The sequence below is a fragment of the Equus asinus genome, chromosome 20 (assembly GCF_041296235.1).
Source record: "Equus asinus isolate D_3611 breed Donkey chromosome 20, EquAss-T2T_v2, whole genome shotgun sequence".
In the NCBI taxonomy this organism is placed as follows: Eukaryota; Metazoa; Chordata; class Mammalia; order Perissodactyla; family Equidae; genus Equus; species Equus asinus.
Window position 1 is genome coordinate 30,211,946 of NC_091809.1, and position 19,381 is coordinate 30,231,326.

A 19,381-nucleotide genomic window follows, 5' to 3' on the forward strand; every position below is an offset into this window, starting at 1 on the left:
TCCCCGGGCGGGCGTAGCTGCTGGGCCATTGGGAGCACCAGGCTCCTCTTCAGATGCTGTCTTCATGCTGCGCCTTTGCATGTGTCTCCACTCGGTCTTGCTTGGAGAAGATGTGACACGTCTTGTCTACGTCCGTTCTTGCTCTGTCCTATTTCCTCCAATTCTCTCCTGTCCCTTCTCCCCACACCTGCAATTGTTTCCCCACCTCTACCTCCTTTCTCTCTCCCCTTTCTCTCCTCTTCCCAACTCCCATCTCAAACGGGGAGTTGTGCTGCGGGGACCTGACCCTCTGCGGCGTGGCTGGGAGGCCGCGCGGTGTCCTAGGCTCCCTGTCTGATAACAGGAGCATCCCTGTTTTCACCTCTCCCTCAAATCCCCCTTCCCGTTAATACCAACTTTGGCCTCGATGGTGCAGGTGGGTCTGGGAGTGTGGATGGGGCCCCCTCTTACTCGGTGAGCCCTAGGGAGGAGCTCCCATTTGGAAACAAGCCTCTCCTGAGTGCTTCGCCTGACCCCACTAGAAGGACATCATTATAGTCAAAGCTGAGAACGGGCTGAGCTCTGGACTCCTGGCTCACTGGCCAGATATTTTGTATGTGGACAGTGGATTTCCCGTTTTTCTGGCCACACCTTGTCCATGAGTGGATTTCCGTGGCCTCCCGTCCACAGTGTGCAGTCAGACAAGCAGAGTCTGCTCTCGGTCAATTCAGAAGAAGAGGGAAATGCTCTTTAATGTGCTGCTTTTCCGGTTGGCGGGGACATGCCTGTGAACTATGTCATCATGGTCAGCTCTTAGGGCATAAGGGTGGGAAATGTCCATTGGATTTTGACTTTCCTACCCTGTGGTTTGTCTACTTTTGGAACCAACCTGTGTCTTTCCTCCACTACTCTGGGAAAGTGGAGAGCTAAGCAGCTCAGGCCTCTTGGGCTAAATGGTCGTGATTTGGATTTTGTATGGAATTTATGAAGGGAGAGAGTGTAAATTGCAGGCAGTTTTTGGTGGTTCTGAACTGTAGAGAAACACCTCTGGGGTGCAGAGAAACACAAAGGACTGGGGTGTAGGAAGAAAAGGATATAGAAGAGCCAGAAAACCCATAGGCTTTGAGGCCTTCACCTTTCAGTAATACTCGTATTTCCTGGGAGAAGGAGAACCTCAGAGTTTGCTGAACTCCGGTATATCTGAGGAGAATTGATGTTGGTTGGAAAGAGAACTGTGACCTCACCTTCCTGGGGAACCTCGGGTTGGGTTCCGTTCTAATAGGGTGACTTACTGGTCAACCTCAGGTTGGCTTGCCAATTGCATTCCGGGGATAGGATGGACCAAGCTTCCTACTGTCTGAGAGACATCAGCACCAAAAGCTTCATGACAAGAAAGTGCCCCTGGTAGGCTTGACATTGATAGAGGACGTGGTCACCCTTCCTAGAAAAGAGAAGCAGTTTGATTCCGAAGGGCTTGACATGCTGCAGGTCGAGTCTGTTGGACCACATTTCATGTGTCTTTTCTGTATAATTTGCTAAAAATAAAGACCCATTTTGCCCCTCCTCCCCCCTCATCCTTCCAGACGCTTGCTTTTATTTTTTTTCTCCTGCATTGAGAGAGTGTCTTGGTGCCTCCAGGAGCCTTCTTCTGTCATTTTTCTGTGTTTGAGGACTGAGCAAAAAGTGAAAACAGGTAGACAGCAGGTGTCCTGGAAGGGCTGGAGCTGGGCTGTTTCATGAGGGAAATTGACTTCTCCTCCTCGGTGGATGGTGCTGTTGGGGAGTTTTTGCCTGAAGACATAACTTCAGCCAGTTTTTCCCCTCCCTGGTCAGTCTTACCCTGGTTCTGCCGCTGAAGCAGAGTGTCAGCAGTGGTGGCAGCTGGTGCCTTCCAGGGCAGACTGGTCTCTCAGGGGAAGTGTGGAAGCAGTGTTTTGTTCTCTGTAGCTTATATAGCTATTTTGATTAGGAAGAAGTTGGAAGAGCGGTTTAATCTAAGGTTGGCAGTCTTGGTTCCATCACATAGTAACCAAATTGTTGGACAAGCTACTTAACCTCTCTAACTTCAGTTTCTCCAACTGAAAATGAGGTCAATGTGGTATTTACCTCTTAGGCTTATTGTAAGGACTAAAGAAAATTATTGTAGAGAATATAGAACAGTGCCTGGCATGGTAAGTGGTAAATAAATTCTATGTGAGAAAAATGATTAATAATATGTTGGCTATAATAATAATACCATCCTGGGATGTTTCACCTGGCTTCGAGAATCCCTAGGAATTTTCAGGCACGCCCTGTCCCAGTTTCTCACGTGCTCTCGTGGGCCACCCTGGATTGTGTTGTTTAAGCACTGTTTCCTGGGTCCACTTGCTTGTCATATGCTTCCTCAGACTGTACATCACTCACTTTGTATGGTCTCTCTGAAGAGGCTGGCAGGACCGGGAGACAGCTGGACTGAGCAGTGGATTATCTTTGATTTTCCTTTTAGGCAGCTTGAAGAAGCCTTGGTCAAGGATGAGAAGGGGGTGAGGAAGTTGCACCAGCATTGGAGTCATGCTCCCTCGTGTCCTAGCCATCTCCATCCTTTGCCTGCCTTCCAAATTCCCTCCCAGCTGCTGCTGCTGCTGCTGTATGGGATCTCTGTGGGTAGAGTATGGAGTTGGTGAAAGAGGAGGCAGTGGGGAGTTGGCAGATTGGGTCTCTGGGGGTGGAAGACCTGACTTCTAATGGTGAGTTGACTACTTCACTATGCGGCTGTGTGTGCGCATGTAGGTGGGGCTTCTTAGCACCATGCTGTCAGGGGGCTGCAAAAATCAAGAAGTTGTCTCTGACCTGAATGTTGGAGAGGCTTCTTGCTACCTTATTTACTAAAGGACTATGGAATGATGACATCCATCAGAGAAGACGGAGGTTGCTTTATTGCCAGTGAATGCAGGAAACCCCAGAGACCAGAGGCTTGTCTATAATGAGTCTGGAAGCTTTTCCTTCTCTCATGCATGCGAAGATACCTAACTAATGTTGGGGAGATGCAGCTGCTGTCTTCCTATCCCTCTGTCATTTCTGTTTGTTTGTTTACCTCAGATTTGAGGCTTGCTCACCACTGGGGATGTCTTTTCCCCTCACACGGTTGGCTGTCCTACTCCTTTTAATCAGATTTACCGAAGTTAATTGTGATGGAGATGGAAGAGGGTGATGTGGGGGCTGAGGAAGAGCGTGACTGACTGTCCACCGGGCCCTGGAGTGCTCCTCCTTGCCTGATTCTGTGCTACTGCCAGCACTGCTGGGAAAGAAGAAGTGACCTGTCTCTCTCCCTTTACTCCTCAGGCTCCGAGTTTGGCTTACTTTGAGAAGAAATGGCATTGATAACATATCTTCCAGATTTTCTTCTTTTATGACTTTTGGAAAATTGTCTTCAATATGCCCAGATTGTCACAGACAGTCTCAGCTCTCTTTGGTCCCCTTTGTCACCTGGGCTGCACAGGCTCCAGTCAAATTGCTGACTTGGTTCTAACCATGCAGTTGATCCATCAGGCAAATGGTAACATCCACTTCACAAATGGAGGAGAAAGAGAGGCCTGTGTACATGGTCTCCTCTCCCAGCAACCTCGGTTTCTCTGTTGCATCTTAAAATGTAGAGATTCACTGGATACTTGCCATAGCTGGGAAGGGTTTGCAAGGCTGCTAGATTTGGACACTCTAACTATCATAATCTACTTCCGCCCTCTTCTGTTCTTCTACATGACTGATGAAATCTGAGCCCAGTCTGCAGGGGGTCAGGGAGACACCCCTGCTGGAACGTTGGTAGATGATGAGTATTTGTTGCTGTTGGCTGCTGGGGTTTTGCTTGAATCTTTTAGCTGGAAGGAAGAAGCCCAGTGAAGCTGGGTTATCTGTACGCTCCATCTCACCGGGCACTGTGTTTCTCATTTGGCCCTGTCGTCCTCTTTTTTGGAGGAGGACAGGTAATTGGGGTTGGGGCTGCTTGCCTCCTGCTTTAATCTGCCCTTTTACTTTTCATTTAAAGGTCTTGATTTTGATGATTTCTAAGAACTTCTTCAGATGTTGAGGCTGCTTCCTCTTCTGACCTCACTCCTCCCAGCTTGAGCTACGTGTAACGGGCCTCCTATTAAAGTCTCTCTCTCCCTTTCCTAGGTCTTCTGATTGCCCTACAGATTGGTTTCCATCTGAGGTAGGCCTCCTGCTGCTGGAGCTTTCTACTGGGTTTTCTTCCAGGAGCAACAGAAAGGCTGGTGTCAAGGATTGTCGTGGACACTGGGACTCCACGGAACTGTCCTCTGTCCTCCTCTGGGTCAGCTGTTTGGCTTTCTTCCAGCCCTTCTTCAAAATCTCCCTCTTTCAGGAGCTGACCTGTGCCTCTCTGATTGTCCCTTCCAGAACACATCCACCTGCACCTGGGGATACTGCTGCACCTGAGAGGCTGGAGGCTCTGAAATACCAACGGATAAAGAAGCCCAAAAAGTCATCCAAGGGCTCCTCGAAGTCAAAGAAACGATCCGGTAAATAGCGGGAAGCACCTGCCCTGCTCTTTGCGCCTTGCCTAGCCGTCATTATGAGGCTGTTTGCTCAGGATCCCAACTTTGGGCTTTCTGTAGAATTCAACTCACGGGCTTATCTTGTTCTTTGTTTTTCTTTAACATTAATTTTCAAATAATACATAAATATAATTTTTATGTAGAAAATGAGAAAGATAAAGTTAAAATCTCTGATTGTCCTCCCAGTTTTGTTTCTTCCTACCTGGGAACCTGTCGGGTATGTCTGTTCTCAGAACCTGTCTGTGCATACACCTTTAGAAACTATATCATATTGTTTCAAGGTATTTTTTAACAACATAAATAGTATCTTTTTTCCATTCTGCAATATGCCTTGGAAATTTCTTATCATTTGATGCCTTCTGTTTGGACGGGGGAATCATGGGGTTCTACTCAGTGCTTAGGAGACATTGTGGCGTGGACGCACCTCTGCAGGTTGACCAGACCTGTCTCAATGGGATGGAGTGAAATCTCCTTATCTCTTGGAAAGGACGCCTCTGTTGACATGTGTCTGATGTTTGTCCAACAGTGGTAGGTAGCTTCTAAGATTGTGCAAAAATAATTGAGCCCTTTTTTGCACTTAGAAAATTCCTTAACATTGATCATGTACTCTCTTTTTACCAATGGTTTTAGGAGTGTTGTGACCGGCTGTCAGAGAAGACTGCTGAGCAATTTCCTGGCAGCTCTTTACTGACTACGCTGGAGTGACTTTCCTTCAAGGCAGGGCTATGGGAAAGTGTGATCCAGGGGCCCTTGGACCTCTGGGAGGCAGTGAACACTTACTTCTCACTTAGCTTTTGGCTGGTGCTATTATCCTATTAGTTTATAGATGGGACCACTGAGGCGGAGGAAAAGAAAATGAATTTTTTAGGGCTTGGGTGAGAAATTGGAGCCCAAAGCTGAATTTTCAACCCATTTAAGCCCATTTCAGTTTAAGACCCATCTGTGTACCTACCTCCCTACCGATCTATCATCATTGATCTGTTTTTTTTTTTTTTTTTTTGGTAAAAAAAGTCACATCAGATCTTCTGTCTTGTTCTGTTTTAGTGGTCCTGTTCCCTGTTGTATATTAACAGCTCTCAAATGTCTGTCTTTAGCCCAGATCTCTTTCATGAGCTCAAGTCTCATATTTCCAGTTGCCTGCTGAACATGTGCTTGGGTGTTTTATGAGACTTTGAAACATCCAGAATAGAGGCATAGGTGATCTCCCCCGGCCTGTTCCTCCTCGGTTCCTCCACAGTTTCATAAGTAGCGCCTCCACCCACCCCGTGCCTCAGGCTGCTTCACCTGTGGTTCTTCTCTTGCTCTTGTGTTTTGCATCCGATCCATTTGGTAAGGTCTGTTGGCTGAACATTTTTTTATAATTCTTTTTTGTTTTCTTTGCTGGGAAGGATTGGCCCTGAGCTAGCATCTGTTGCCAATCTTCCTCTCTCTTTTTTTTCTCCCCAAAGCCCCAGGACATAGTTGTATATTGTAGCTGTAGGTGCTTCTACTTCTTCTGCGTGAACTGCCACCGCAGCATGGCTACTGACAGATGAGTGGTGTGGTTTGGTGCCCGGGAACCAACCCCAGGCCGCCAAAGCAGTGTGCGCTGAACTTTAACCACTAGGCCGTCAGGGCTGGCTCTCAACTTTGAAAACATATCCTGAATCTGACCCCTTTTTTCTGTCTCATCTGCTAAGACTACAGTTGGAGTCATTCTTGTCGCCCACCTTGACTGTGGCAATAGCCTTCTAACTGGCTCTCCTGCCTCCATCCTGGCCCTTCCAGTGTATTCTACACAGCAACCAGAGAGATCTTTAGAAAGTGCAGTCACATCCTCTTTCAGTTATGGGCATGTGTGCACACACATGCACACATGCATGCACACTTCTGATTAAAACCTTCCAGAAGCTTCCCACTATAACCAGAACAGATTTCAAACTCCTTACGACACCCTTGTCTGTCTGCCGCTTCACTGTCCTCTACTCACTCTGCTTCAGCCATGATGGCGTTCCCCCTTCCTCCATCCTCCTTCCTCCTTCCTCTGTCCTCCTGTCTCTGCAACATGTCACTTCTGCTCCTAACTCAGGGCTTTCACATTTGCCATTCCTTCTCCAGGCAACGCTTTTCCCTTGGATCTTTGGAGGCTTAGAATTCAGGACTCAAGTGTTGCTCCTTCAGTGCTTCACTCATTTGCTATCACATGGTCATTTTACCTTTCTTTGTACTACTTTAGTATCTGAAAATTTTATTTCTGAATTTTTCGTCGTTACAGTTTGTCTCTTCCTCCACACCCATACATGAAAGTATAACCTCCTGGAAAGCAAGGGCTTTCCCGCTGTGTCTCCAGAAGGGTCGTGAGGCAGAGTGGTGGCCCTGAGCGTATATGACGGGCCAGGCCTGACTGTGGCACGTGATTAAGATCTCGTGTCAAGTCCGTCACTGCCTGCAGGGGAGTGAGGGCTGGAGGGGGTGACAGAATGGATAGAGCCCCAACCTGTTCTTTGAAGCCCTGATCCGCAGCACCTAGAACGAGGCCGGACACCCAGGAGGCACTAAAAATGGAATATTGATTTTCTTTAATAAAAAGAAATATTAGATAAGAGATATTAAATAAATATATTTAGTATTAAATGAAAGATAAAAAAGAATGAAAGATTGACTAGATCTGTGAGTACAGAAGGAACATCCCGTGCATCCTGCCTCCTTGCCACATGAGGACTGAGGGGGCAGACTCTGGGACTTGCTGCCTTCGTGGGGAGGGAGATGGTTTTCTGCTGCACTCTGCTCTAGTCTCCCATCACCTTGCGTGACCTGTTTCTCTTAACCCAGACGCCCAGAATACGTGCCCTAGCAGATGAGAAGGGTGCATATGAGGCCGCATCCCTCCTTCTCACCTGCCTTATTTTCTCTTCACTGTTTCATGCACCTCTTCCCTTCTCCCTAGACGGTTCTGCCTCCCAGGCTCAGCAGCTTCCAGACTCTCAGGTTCTGTCACCCGATGAAGCTGTCTGCCTCCGGAAGAAGAAGAGACATTCTCGGCCTGACCCCTTTGCCCGTCTCTCAGACCTGTGCCACCGCCAGCTGCCAGAGGACCAGACGGCGATTCTCAACAGTGTGGATCACGACGACCCAGGCCACGCCACTCTGCTGTGACACGGCTCAAGTCTAAGTGTCCCCAGAGCAAGCAGGCTTGGCTGAGGGCAGGGGAGGGGCGCGAGGGAAGGGGTGCGGGCCTCATCTTCCTCTGTTGGCTGAGGGTTAGTTCCGAGGGCTGCTCAGAGCTTTGTCTGCATGTTGTCTCTCCAGCCAGAGCAGGAGTCTCCTCCGACTCCTGGCCTGCTGGCTTCGTCTTTGGGACAGAGGGCTGGAGCAGACCTTTCAGCTGGGGGTAGAGATTGGGAAGTGAACTGGGGGCAGGGAGAGTGCTGCCTCCTCTGCGCCTCTCCCCTCTTCACCAGATGGATTTTTCTTACCTCTTCAATTATCGTTGGAAGTGAAGAAGAGGAAAGCAATGGCGTTTAATGCTCTCTGCTTCTGTTTCAGTTTTTCAAGTCCTGGAAGAGGGCTGGACTTCCATCCCATCTTCCAAACTCTACATATATATAGATATAGATACAAATGCATATGTATGTAGTTTGTGGGTTTCTCTATGTGTATATATATGTACATTGAAGCAAAGTGCTGTTTATTTCTGTGGTCAATGAAAGAAGGAGGAAGAGGGCAGCAGACGTCCGAGTTTGTGAGCAGGACTGACAGAGAGCTGGCTGTGGCGCCCTGATGTCTGCCTAGGGCATTCTTCCTCCTGAACAGGATTCATGCCTTCTTAGCTGAATTGTCTCTCTACCTTCTCCCGTCCGGAGCAGAAATGGGCGCTTGCCATGATTACCAGCTGCCTGCTTTGGGGGTTAGCAATGACTTACCACAGAACTAAATGCAAGCCTTTATTTCTTGGTTCCTGGGTGAAGAAAGGGTGGCCAGGCAAAGGGCCAGACTGGCATCTTTCTTTCTTCCACAGTTTGGCTCACGCTTCAGAAGTTAGAAGCTGCTTAGCAGTGGGGCCGAGCGGGCTCTGATGCACAAAGTCAAGCTCATCCATCAGTCTCTTCTGGTCCAGCCAGGGCCAGGAGCCCTGTGGCCAAAGGGCCTCCCATTTGGGAGCCATCTGTGCTGAGCACCAAGCTGCTGCGGCTCTATTTATAGCCAGCCTGTGGCTCGGCGCCCTCTGGGGCGCGGTTCCAAAGCTGCTGATTGGATTCCTCCTTTCCTTTTGTGAGAGCTAATTCCCCAGATTGATTAATTGCCACTTGTGGGGAGCCCGCCTGAGGCTCCCTTCCTCACTCTCCACGTGCTGCCTGCTGACTCTTCTTTGCCCAGGCGCCCTCCACTGCTCTGTGGACCCAGGCGCCAATGGGATGGGACCACATGAAGCGAGGGTGCTTCAGATTCCTGGGTTCTGGGGACGCTCTGCATCCCCTCTCTCTTCGCCCAGTTCTATTTATGTGGAACTGGCTGAGGCATGGGAATGAAGGTGGAAAGGGTGGTAGGTAGGGGCACGGGCTCTGATCCTTTCTCTGCCAAAATCTTGTCCTATTTCAAACCGTTAGCACCTAGAAGTTTCTGTGAGGTCATCTTACGGCGACTGAAGATGTATCTCTCCCTTCCAATAAGGTAATGGTGCTGCCCAAGAGAGGGCAGACAGCCCTGAGAGTGGATGGGGGTGCATCTGGTCTCTTTTTCCCCTCTTGCTGTGCAGGAGCCTACCCTACCAGCTGCCCGAGAATAAAGGTGGTGATCAGGTTCCTTGAAGTATTTCCTTCTTGGTGCTGCTGTCTTGGTGGGTTTGGGGACATCTCCCTAGTTACCTGCTTGGACATTGGCCAAGTCAAAGCACTAGAGGCTTCTGCGAGTTCATTGCAGTTGCCAGTGGCTCAGCCCAATGACCTAGGCAAGGAGGGGCCTCTGAGAGCCAGGAAGCTGCTCCTTTTGGGAGCTTCCATCTTAGGGCTTGAGTTCTTCTCTGCCACACAGACCCTGGTGCTTCCTCTCTCTCGCCTAATGAGTGGGGACCAACTCCACCCTTGGGGTTCTGCCACGCAAGTCACACAACCGCAGTTCATTTCTGAAAGGGATGAGTTTGGCAAAAGAGGTGGAAAGGAGCAGAGTTTCTGGCCTTTGTCTTGTTGACTGCCTCATTGCTCTGGGGCTGGGCCTTGTACCCTTGGGGTGGAACCTGGACTTTCTGGCTAATGCGCTTCTCTGAGCATCCAAATCCACCTCACCACTGGGTGGCAGCTGCAGCAAAATGGAAGAGCAGAGATTGGGTGACTCGGTCTTCTTTTCTGAGGCAGCACTACCTCTGGCACCACACTCCAATAAGTGACTCACAAGTACTTCTCCTAGGGCATTGAGGGGATGGATGTGGGGGCTCGCTCTGGTCAGTTTGTAGCCTTTGTCTGTACTCTCGCGGAGTGTCGTTTCCCAACCAGGGTGAATACTGGCTGGAATGTGGAGGTGGGAATTCAGGATGAATCAGGCCAACTTTTCTGAGCCCTGTGCTGGAAATTCTAGGCCCTGAGGTCACAGAAGAAGAGAAGATGAAATGGAAGGCTTTGCTTCTTTAGGATGTCATACAGGGATGAGAGCCAAACTCTGGGCTGAGGTGCCTCAGACCATGCTGTGTTTTTCCGGGAGCCACGAGTGGGCTATCTCCAGGGCTAACACAGGTGCTCACTTCTTTCTTCTCTTCTTCCTCTGGCAGTCCCCCTTACCTCAGCATATCAGACCAAATGATTGGATTGGAGGTGTTCTTTTTGCTGGCCACTGAATGGCAGCAGTGTTGGGGTGTCACCAAGGCTAGAGAAAGGACACAAGGCCAACCTGTCTTCTGACAACCTCAGATTCATTTCTCCTCCCAAGAGGGCTTCCTTCTTGTGACTGTGCCCTTAGAGGCCAGCATCCTTCCTGCACCCTGGGAGCTATGTCAGTCCTTCCTTTAAGGATTGTGATGGAAACTGACAGAATACAGTCCCCTTGGTCCGTGTGATGGAGGGTAAAGATATCATAGGTACACACTTAAGAGCTGGGTGTGTGCATGTGTGTGAAGGTATGGTTGTGAATGTGTGCGTGGTGGGGTGTAGCCATTTTTAGGGACCAAATGTCCGTTGTGCTCTGCCCTTGAACAAGGGCCGTGGGCACTCTAAAGCTTCCTGGGACTTTCACACCGCACTCAGTGGGAGAGCAAATGTCTTCCGTACCTCCCTTTTATGGTCTGGTAGCTTTGCAGTAGAAGTAGCTCACATCAGACCTATTCCTGTGTCTCAGACTTTTGCCTGACCTTCATTCTGCATCTTGACTGGAAACCATGGCTGTTTCAGTGTTAGGTGATTTGCAGACCAGGAAAAGGGTAAAAGGATTCTAGAAGGGGCTTGAGGCTGAAAGTACTTAGGGGGATTGGAGACTGCAATTGTTTGGGGAAAAAACGAACGATAAGGAGAAATGAGGAGGAGGTGAATCCTGTTTCTTGGTTGTGGGCTGACCACACTGAGTAGGTTCATGGCTTGAGAGGGGCCATGGGCATGGACTGTCATTGTGGCCCCATCTCAGCGTACACTGGTGGCCTTAGCCCCCACAACTCCCGGCCCAGCTCCTTTGCAGCTTTCCCTGAAAGGCGGGCGTTGGGGAGGGCTTTGAGATTCCACTTTCTCAAAGGAGGCTTTGTCCCCCAGCGTGGGCGGGCTCTGCCCTGTTGGAGGGGCCTGTGTCCCATGACTGTGCTCTTGGGGATGTCTCAAGCAGGGGTGGATTGGGGTGAGTAATTAGTAATATTTTTCAAAGCTCTTTGTCTTTACTTTTGATGTGGGATCTAAAATATTTGGGGATGAACTGATTCCAGTTATTTTCCAATGCCCCTTTCAGGCAGAGGAAACTGGATAGGGTTCAGATGTGCAATTTCCTGACTTTTTTTTGACAAGGTTGACAAAACAGTAGCTTCGGGGGAAACAGACTTCACAGAGCATCAGGGCAACTTTGCCACTTCCCGGGATTAGAATAACCCAGGGCTAGGGTGTGTGTGGCTAGAGCTGTTTCTTCCAATTTTGTTAGCAAAAGCCTTTTCGGGGGTTGGGGTGGGCTGGGGGGAAGAATTGTACATAAAGTACATTTTATTACTATGTAGAGAAACATAAGAAAAAGTAATGGCTAATCTTGGGCTTGCTTTGCTTGCATGTAAAAGAGCTTCGGGGGCATCGCAGGGATCACTGGGGAGCAGTAAGAAGGAGTCAGGGAGAGATGGGCGGGAATGTGGAGCGGCCCCCTGAGTATACCCGCACTGCTCCCGCTGGGAAGGGTACGTGTTCTCAATGGGGCTTCTCCACCCAGCTCTGCATTTCTGTCTTCTCCAAAATAGAGGGAGCCAGCTCCTGCAGGCCAGAGGTTGGAGCCCCAAGGGGCTGCGCTTGTTGCTCTGGGGAGAGGGCCAAGGAGCTGTGTTAGTGTCCAGATCCAGGCTGACTAAGGTAACCAGTGGGCCAGGTGTTTCAGGAAGGGGAGTTAGAGAGCCAGAGCCTAGAGAGGAGGTCACATTCTTTTGCCAGGTGTCTGTAAGGTTGGAAGGGGAATAGAGAGATCCGTCATGGAGTAGAAGGTGGGGATTCTGGGAGATGACAGTAAGACCAAAGCCAGAGGACATCAAGCCTTCCCTTTCTCTTTGGGGCACATGATAACTTTGTTACCCCTAAGGGTACAGTGCACAAGTTGAGGACTGTCCCCAGAAAAGGAAGAGGAGTGATTGCTCTGAGGTGGAGGAAGCCGGGGAGTGGTGGCAATCAAAATTATCTTGGGGGGGCAGGTGTGGGAGGGTAATTGAGTTGTTGAAGAAAGACTGTGAGGTGAGGTCTTGGCAAATGGGATCTTGGAAGAGGTCTTCTTAGCTAGCCTTCCTTGCTTCTTCTAGAATTAGCCTATAACACTAAGTGCCCAAACCAAATATGGACGTATTTTTTGTGATGTCTTTCAACTTTATCTGTTTGTTTTTGGGGGCTCCTAAGGCCCAAAGTGAGGAGACTTGTCTTGAGATCCCCATCCTATCACCAGCTCTGTGTCAGTGGAGAAGGAAGAATTATTCTCATGAGCTTTGTGCGTTTGTTCTCATAAGCGGAAGTGGCAGGTGGCCTTTTCCTCTTCCTTAAGACATTGCTCCTGGCGATGGAGAGGAGGGTTTGGGGCATGGCTTTTGCATTTCTCACCCTTTCTTCTTGAGGTATAGAGATTGCCTTCATGCCATGAAGCCACACTTGGCTTTATACCTAGAGATTTTGTCCTCACTTTCTCTTTGACAAGTTAAGGCCACCAGTCTGGTTGACCTAGGAGGGTGAAAAAGTTTCACCCTGAAATCAGACCAGCCATTCCTCTGTCCTCTTTGATGTCTCCAACTCTGCCTCCTTTTGGATTGAGAGGCAGAATTAAAAATCTCTTCTTCAGAAGAAGTCAATAAACCAAGGATCAAAGCCCAGACTGGACTTCAGCACCCTTAGCAGCTTGGTGTTTGGTTAGGGGTGTTCATGACTACGCCCGTCCCCTGACTGGGAGGGAATCCATACTGGCTTAATGCTTTATTTCTGGGCCCCCCTGTCTATACTTTCAAATAAGTCTTTATGAACATATATAATATCCCCACCAGATATTTGTGTCTTGGGTTGCGGGGAGGGTAGAAGTGTTCTCATGACCTCATTTCAAGCTGATAGAATAATTCTCAATAGATTGAGTTTGATCCAAAGACATCCTCATACCCCAAGGGTTTCTGTGTAGGATAAAGAAAAATTAAGCATTAGGGCAAATATCATTAATAGCTGGCCATTTATTATATAAGGAAGAGTCAGAGTATCTTGATTGCTAAATACTTTGGTAGAACAGCACCCAGTGATTGAAATCACTTGGATATTCTCTTCTGTGGTGGGTCTGTAGTAGTAGTTAGGGTTTCTGAAGAGAGCTGATGAAGTAGTTGTCAGCTTTGGAACACTGGTGGGGAGAGCTAGATTGAGGAGTTGGAGTGGTACAAATTCTCAGCTGCTGTCCCTGGTCCCTTGGCAGTCTGCCTTTCCTATCCCACTAGATGGTGACATGAATGGCTGTATGGGCCTGTTGTTCCTTTGGGTCTTGAAATGTGCTCCACCAGTCCCACCTCCCCCCAGCACTGGGTTTCCTGGATTGATTTTAGGAACTAGGGCAAGCTCTCCCACTCCCTCCCATAAACACACTAGTTAGGTTCCCTTTCCTTCCTTCCCCACTTCATTGTGGCTCCAGGGATCTTGAACTTATGCATGGTTTACGATAGGGAGGTGGTTGGGTGGGGAAGGGAATCTGGGAGGGGAGAAGGGTTTTGGGCTGGGGAGTGGGGACTTGCATTTTCAGCCTTAGAAATACTGTGAGCATGCTTTTGGGTGATCTGTGGGATTTTTCACCTGAGTATATGGGAGGGGCACATGCCAACTCTTTTGTTGGTGATGAGGGCTTAAGGGGCTTTGTGCTTCCTTTGGCTTAGGGCATCTATGAAACCTTGTTCCTGGTGGAGGAGAATAGGCCTCCTCATGGTCACCTTGTAATCCTTGGAAGAGAAATTGTCAATTACTCTATCAACAAATATTTATATTGCCTACTGTGAACAATGAGAGGTCTGTCCTGAGTTGACAGTGTCCTGACTGGGTCAGAGAAATGTCTCACCTGTCCCCCTGCAGCTATCAGCTTATCTCCCTGGTCTCTAACCCCCAGCCAGCTGTCTATTCTGTGTTCCTTTCCTGGGCTCAGGAAGTAAGAGTCTATGTATGTGAGTTTGTGGGGGGAGGGGTGTGTGTGTGTTTATGGTGTGGTGTGGTGTGTATGTGTGGTGTGTTTGTGGTGTGTGGGTGTTTGTGTCTGGCATGTTTGTGGTAGTGTGTGTGTGCTGTGGTGTGCTTGTGGAATGGTGTGTGTGTGTATAAGAGATCTGTAGGAACACACTAATTTGCCTGAGTAATATTGGGCCTAGGAGACCCTCTTTTTGGTTGACTCTTTCGTTGCTAGGCAACTTCTGTTTTGGTAGGAGGGTGAAATTAGTAATGTACCATGTTTAGTGTATTTTTTATGGAGATTGCATATAAAATTATATAAATGTATATAACTTGTTCTATTTTAAGGAGTGAGGGGAACTTATGTCGGGGGTGGGCGCAAGGATCATATGCAATAGTCGTGAGTGGGAGGCTTCAGGCAAGTGGGACATCTGGGGAGTGGGACATGGGAGGGCAGGAGACTAAAGCCGAGCAAGAGGAGCAGGAGCTTATGCCCTCAGCATACATGTATAAATGGACAGAAAACCTATATAAAGTCTATCTAGCTAGCTTATTATATATCTGTATGAAGTCATAGTTTGCTTTATTTTTGTACCTGTGCTTAGAGATGTTCTGAGCAGGACCTCCTTCTCCAGGTGGTCTGGGATATTAGCTCATGCCTTGATGTCCCCTGCTTCCCCATCCTTCCTCCATGCCTCTTCCTTTGAGACATTCTCTGTCCACAGGTGCTTGGGTCTTTCTGATGGAAATGTGTATATATGAAAATTTGAAAAATAACAAAACAAATATTCCACTTGTAGAAAGGACAAGTGAACTGAAGGTTGTGGGGAACTGATAGCCCCAAAGAATCAGGATTCACAGCATCTCCTGTCACTGCAAGGGGACACTGTGGCCTGAAGGCTTTGGCTCAAGTCCTTAATATAGTGAGGATGAAGAGTTGAAGACTCTGTGAATCCATCTCCATATTGCTGTGGGTTGGTACCCGGTTGCTCTGAAGGAATCTGGCTCAGCGTTGTTAGAAAGGAGAAGGTCAAGATTACTGTGGGGTTCATGGCAATACCTGTCCTGCTTTGTAGCCCTTTGACTCAAGCACTCCCGCAAGGGTAGGTGGTGAGAGGGAGGAACCTCGAGAGAGCTTTGGGAGGCTTACTGCATGGGCTCAGTCTTGGAGAGCACCCTGGTCACTCTTGCTGCAGATGGCTGGAACCAGTGTGAATGTGATATCTAGTATGAATTTATCATAAATGCTTTCTTCAGTTATTATTTTAATTGGAAAATAAGGTGCTGTTGGAAATGGAATGGTCCAATTTCTGAGTGAAGGATGAGGAAGGAGAGAACTTTGGGCGTGATGGGGAGGATGGGTCTAAGTGGAACCTCCTGACACCTGGCCTGGGACTTACAGAACTGAACAATGTATTGGAAGAGTTTGACCCAGAACTGGAGATTCTGGGGAGTAGGAACGCACTTGCGTTTGAGCAGGAAACCTCTGTGCCCTGAAGAATACCTCTGAGAATTCAAGACCTCACGTGTGCTGTGAGGGCCAGGTACCTCACAGCTTCATCAATCATCTCCTGGGTGCTAGCTCTTTCTTCTGACTTACCAAGAGCTCAGAGTGATGTGTTTGAAGCTGTTGCAGGGCCAGGTGGTGTAGGCAGCCAGGAGAGACTTGTGGCTGCAATCTCTCTCTCTTATTCTGCTCATCAACTGAAAAAAGGCAATACTACCCCTCCTTCACAACCAAAATGTCATGCTATCCAAGAGCTTTTGTCGTATGGAGTTTGATCATTAGAGGAACTCAGAGGCCTCAGCTATGAGAAGGCCTCTTTTGGGGGTATTATGTGAAGAATAGATTGGCGTGGAGCTTGAGTCTGCCTCCTGACCCTTCTGCCCCTACAGTGTAGACTTATGGGGAGAATACTCAGGCGCTCTCCTTGAGTCCCTGGGATTACATACTCAAATGCTTCTCGTTTCCTGAGGACTACTGAGGGAAAATGGGCTCTGTCTGTGTACTCCAATACTGGGTCCAACTGGCTTAGCGTCCATCCTTGGCATGTGACTAATCTTTTCTGCAGTTTTCTCAGGAGGCCAAAGCAGGATTAAACCAGATGTTTCTTGTAAGATTTTTCAGGGACATTGAACAGGAGCAAAAGCAGCACATTCTATGTCCCTTCCTGGCTTGTAACCCCTTCTAATCTAGTAAAGCCTGCACACAAAGAGGTCTTTCCCTTCCTCTGCTTTTGGCTTTGAGAGCAACCCTCCCCCCTTTCTCCATAGATGCTGTGACACTTCTGGTACACATGCACCAGCAGAATAAGTCACGTCAGCATCACAGGCCCGTTGTAGGGTTAGTACCCCCGCTAGGTCTAGGTTGCTCTAAAGCCCTACTTTCCACATTAAACCCAGGGCTTGATCCTTAGAAACCTCAGCAGCATCAAGGTATATGAGATCGAAAGAGTCACTGACCTGCACATTCCCAACCCATGCCTTAACCTCCAATTGGACTCTTCATTTATGGGAGGAAAAGTGAAGACAAGGGATAGAGCTCCTACCTTGAAATTTTGGAGCTTGGAGGGGTGTCAGGCTTACCTCCACCCTTTCTGTGATCCTGGCCATGAGCCTTCAGAAAGATGGTGAAAGGGTCAACATTGGAGGGCAAAGGTTAGGTAGCCCAGCATAGATGTTCATTTCCTCCGAAGAGCCAGTCTTTCACAAAGGCTCATGGACACAATGGACTGAGATTTGATGATAAGTGCAGTAAGCAAGATTTCCTGTCTTTGGCCCTCTCAGTTAATGGGACAGGCTTGTGGGATGCGTGCTTGGCTTAGGCCTCTGAGGCCCATGGCCACTGCCGGGAACATGAGCTATTCCATATACTTGTGCCAAGCTCCTAGGTTCCCATGTAGTGGAAAGGATATCGAATTTTGGTGCTTTTCCCTTTTGCTAGGTGATGGAGGAATCTATAGAGTTGTTTTGGTTTGCTGCCTCTGTCTGCTATGTAGAACAAGAGATTGGAGTAGACAGATTCACTGGGAATTACTGACCCAAGGATTGGTGTGAGCCATACCCTTTTCCTCTTTATCATCAACCACTAGCTTAGGGAAGAGGGGTTTGTCCATTGCTCTTGGGCTTTTTACTAGGCCCTTGCACTGCTCTTTGCTATAGATGTTCATGTTGAGCCCCTTTGGGCAGTATGAAAGTAGGAAGTGGGGGGACAGGAGAACCTACACAGCACATTCCCTGGTCTGTACCGGGTTGGCCACGATCTTGGAGTGGGAGGGCTCTTGTGGTGTTTAGCAAACTCTTGCACAGTGCCCAGGGACTGGAGGGGTTGCTCTGGAATGATCTTGATCACTAGAACTTTGAGGCGTTCGAAAGGGAGTGGTTGGTTTAGGGAAGCAGAGCAGTTGAAAGCTCCATTTACCAAGTCATATGCATCAATCTCAGAAGGTCGTAACGTCTCATTCAGGTTTAGTTTCTGAACCGCCCCGCCGTTTGCGGGGCCAGAGACAGAGGGCATGGATGGGGTGTGCTTTCACCACTTGCTCCTTCTTTTCCACAGCCGCTGACCTGAAGGGACAACATCCTGCTTCATTGTCAGTGACGCTTGGTTCCTTTTATCTTCAACTTTTCTCTTCTACCAGGAGAGAGTTTACTGTCCTGGGGATAATGCTTCCATTGCACACCTGGAGGCAATTTTGTTTGAGTTTCTTATCCCTATTTCACCCAGGGGTCTGTAGACATACCGAAGGTGGGGGGTGACCAGGCAGTGTAGGTGGGGAGGGCCCTGATGCTGCCTCCCCAAGACCTCTTAAAAACTCCATACCTCCAGATGCCCAGTCTCTCCCTGCATTAGTTCTTCTTTTCTAAAATGAATCTGGATATGACTATCAGTTTTGTCATGGGAGTTCTTGCTCTCGTTTCAAACTCTTGTTTCCTTCTTCACCTTTCTTTGGGGCTTACCCTCATCCATGCCAGGTCTTCTTGTGAAGACCCCTCAAACTTCGTTTCCATTTCTTGAATGTTTAGTATTACAACGTAACTGCGCTAGGGTGCTTTATGGTGCTGTTCTTGAAGAGGCCAGCTGGACTGAACCTCCTTTGTCCCACTGGTTCCTTAAATCTTGCTGTATTTTGTCTTCTATTTTATTTTCTCCCTAGGGGTGTGGGGTGGGAGACGTAGGGGTGGCTTTTGTGTTCTCTCTCTCTCTTTTCTGTATGTATGGACTGGTTAAAGTCAGTTATCACGGGCAGCTGACTTCATGGTATTGGTTGGCTGACTTTGGTTAACTATTAAAGACAAACCAACAAATTGTACAGCTGCACACAGAACACCTTTGAGTGTGAATCTGAATGGCAACTAGAGGCTTACTTTCTGAACTTCAGGTATGTAATTCAAAAGTAAATAAAAACACTATTTTTTCAGTAAGCTTTTTTTTTCTTCTAAGAAACGACTTAGAAATCAAACTACAAGAACATTAAATCGGTGCTGTACCAAAGCCTTATATGAATATACTCTACACTTTGTGTCACCTGTCTCTGGTGAGCTCCCTGCTCTGTCACCCTCTTCTCAAAGCCTGGGAATGCCAGCATGTGTCAAGCCTGGGGCTAGGTCTTGGGGACAAGAGGGCCAACGGGGCACCTTGGAGCAGAGATGATGGTGAAGATGAGACACCATCCTGCTTCCTGACTTGACTCTGGAAGGAAAGCAGGCATTTGTGTGCATGGGTGGGGGCTGGTGTGAGTGTGTGTGTGTGTGTGTACACAAGTGTGTGTGTCTGCTTACAGGTGCACAATGCCAAAGTGAATGCACTAACTGGGGGTCTGAAAGGGAGACCCAGGTGGGCTCTGGGAGTGGGTGGTTGTAGTGAAAGACACGTCTCTCTCCTGTTTCCTGTCCCCTCCCCTTCCTCTCTGTCAGGGAAAGGAGGTGCGTGGAAACAGCTACACTCCCAACCAGGTGCTTTTTCCTCAAAGTCTCCAAACTGTAAGCATTTCAAAGGGCCCAGCCAGGAGGCAGGCACCTCCCACCACCAAATCACAGACTGCCAAG

At 48.5% G+C, this 19,381-nt stretch overlaps 1 protein-coding gene across 3 annotated transcripts in view; it reads left to right on the top strand.

The window, feature by feature from the left end:
• The window catches only part of IGSF9B (immunoglobulin superfamily member 9B), a 100,000-nt gene that overhangs the window by 44,517 nt on the left and 36,102 nt on the right, over positions 1–19,381 (top strand). Inside the window, exons 20-21 of one of the 3 annotated variants that reach the window (XM_070489896.1) lie at positions 4,372–4,493; positions 7,456–7,470. Coding sequence is in view for 2 of the 3 variants with exons in the window: in XM_070489894.1 (XP_070345995.1) it covers positions 4,372–4,493; positions 7,456–7,664 (331 nt within the window). In the remaining variant the exon portion in view is untranslated. Of the gene's footprint in view, positions 1–4,371; positions 4,494–7,455; positions 18,758–19,381 lie in introns of those variants that run through there. The other 2 variants (XM_070489894.1, XM_070489895.1) reach the window with 2 other exon arrangements.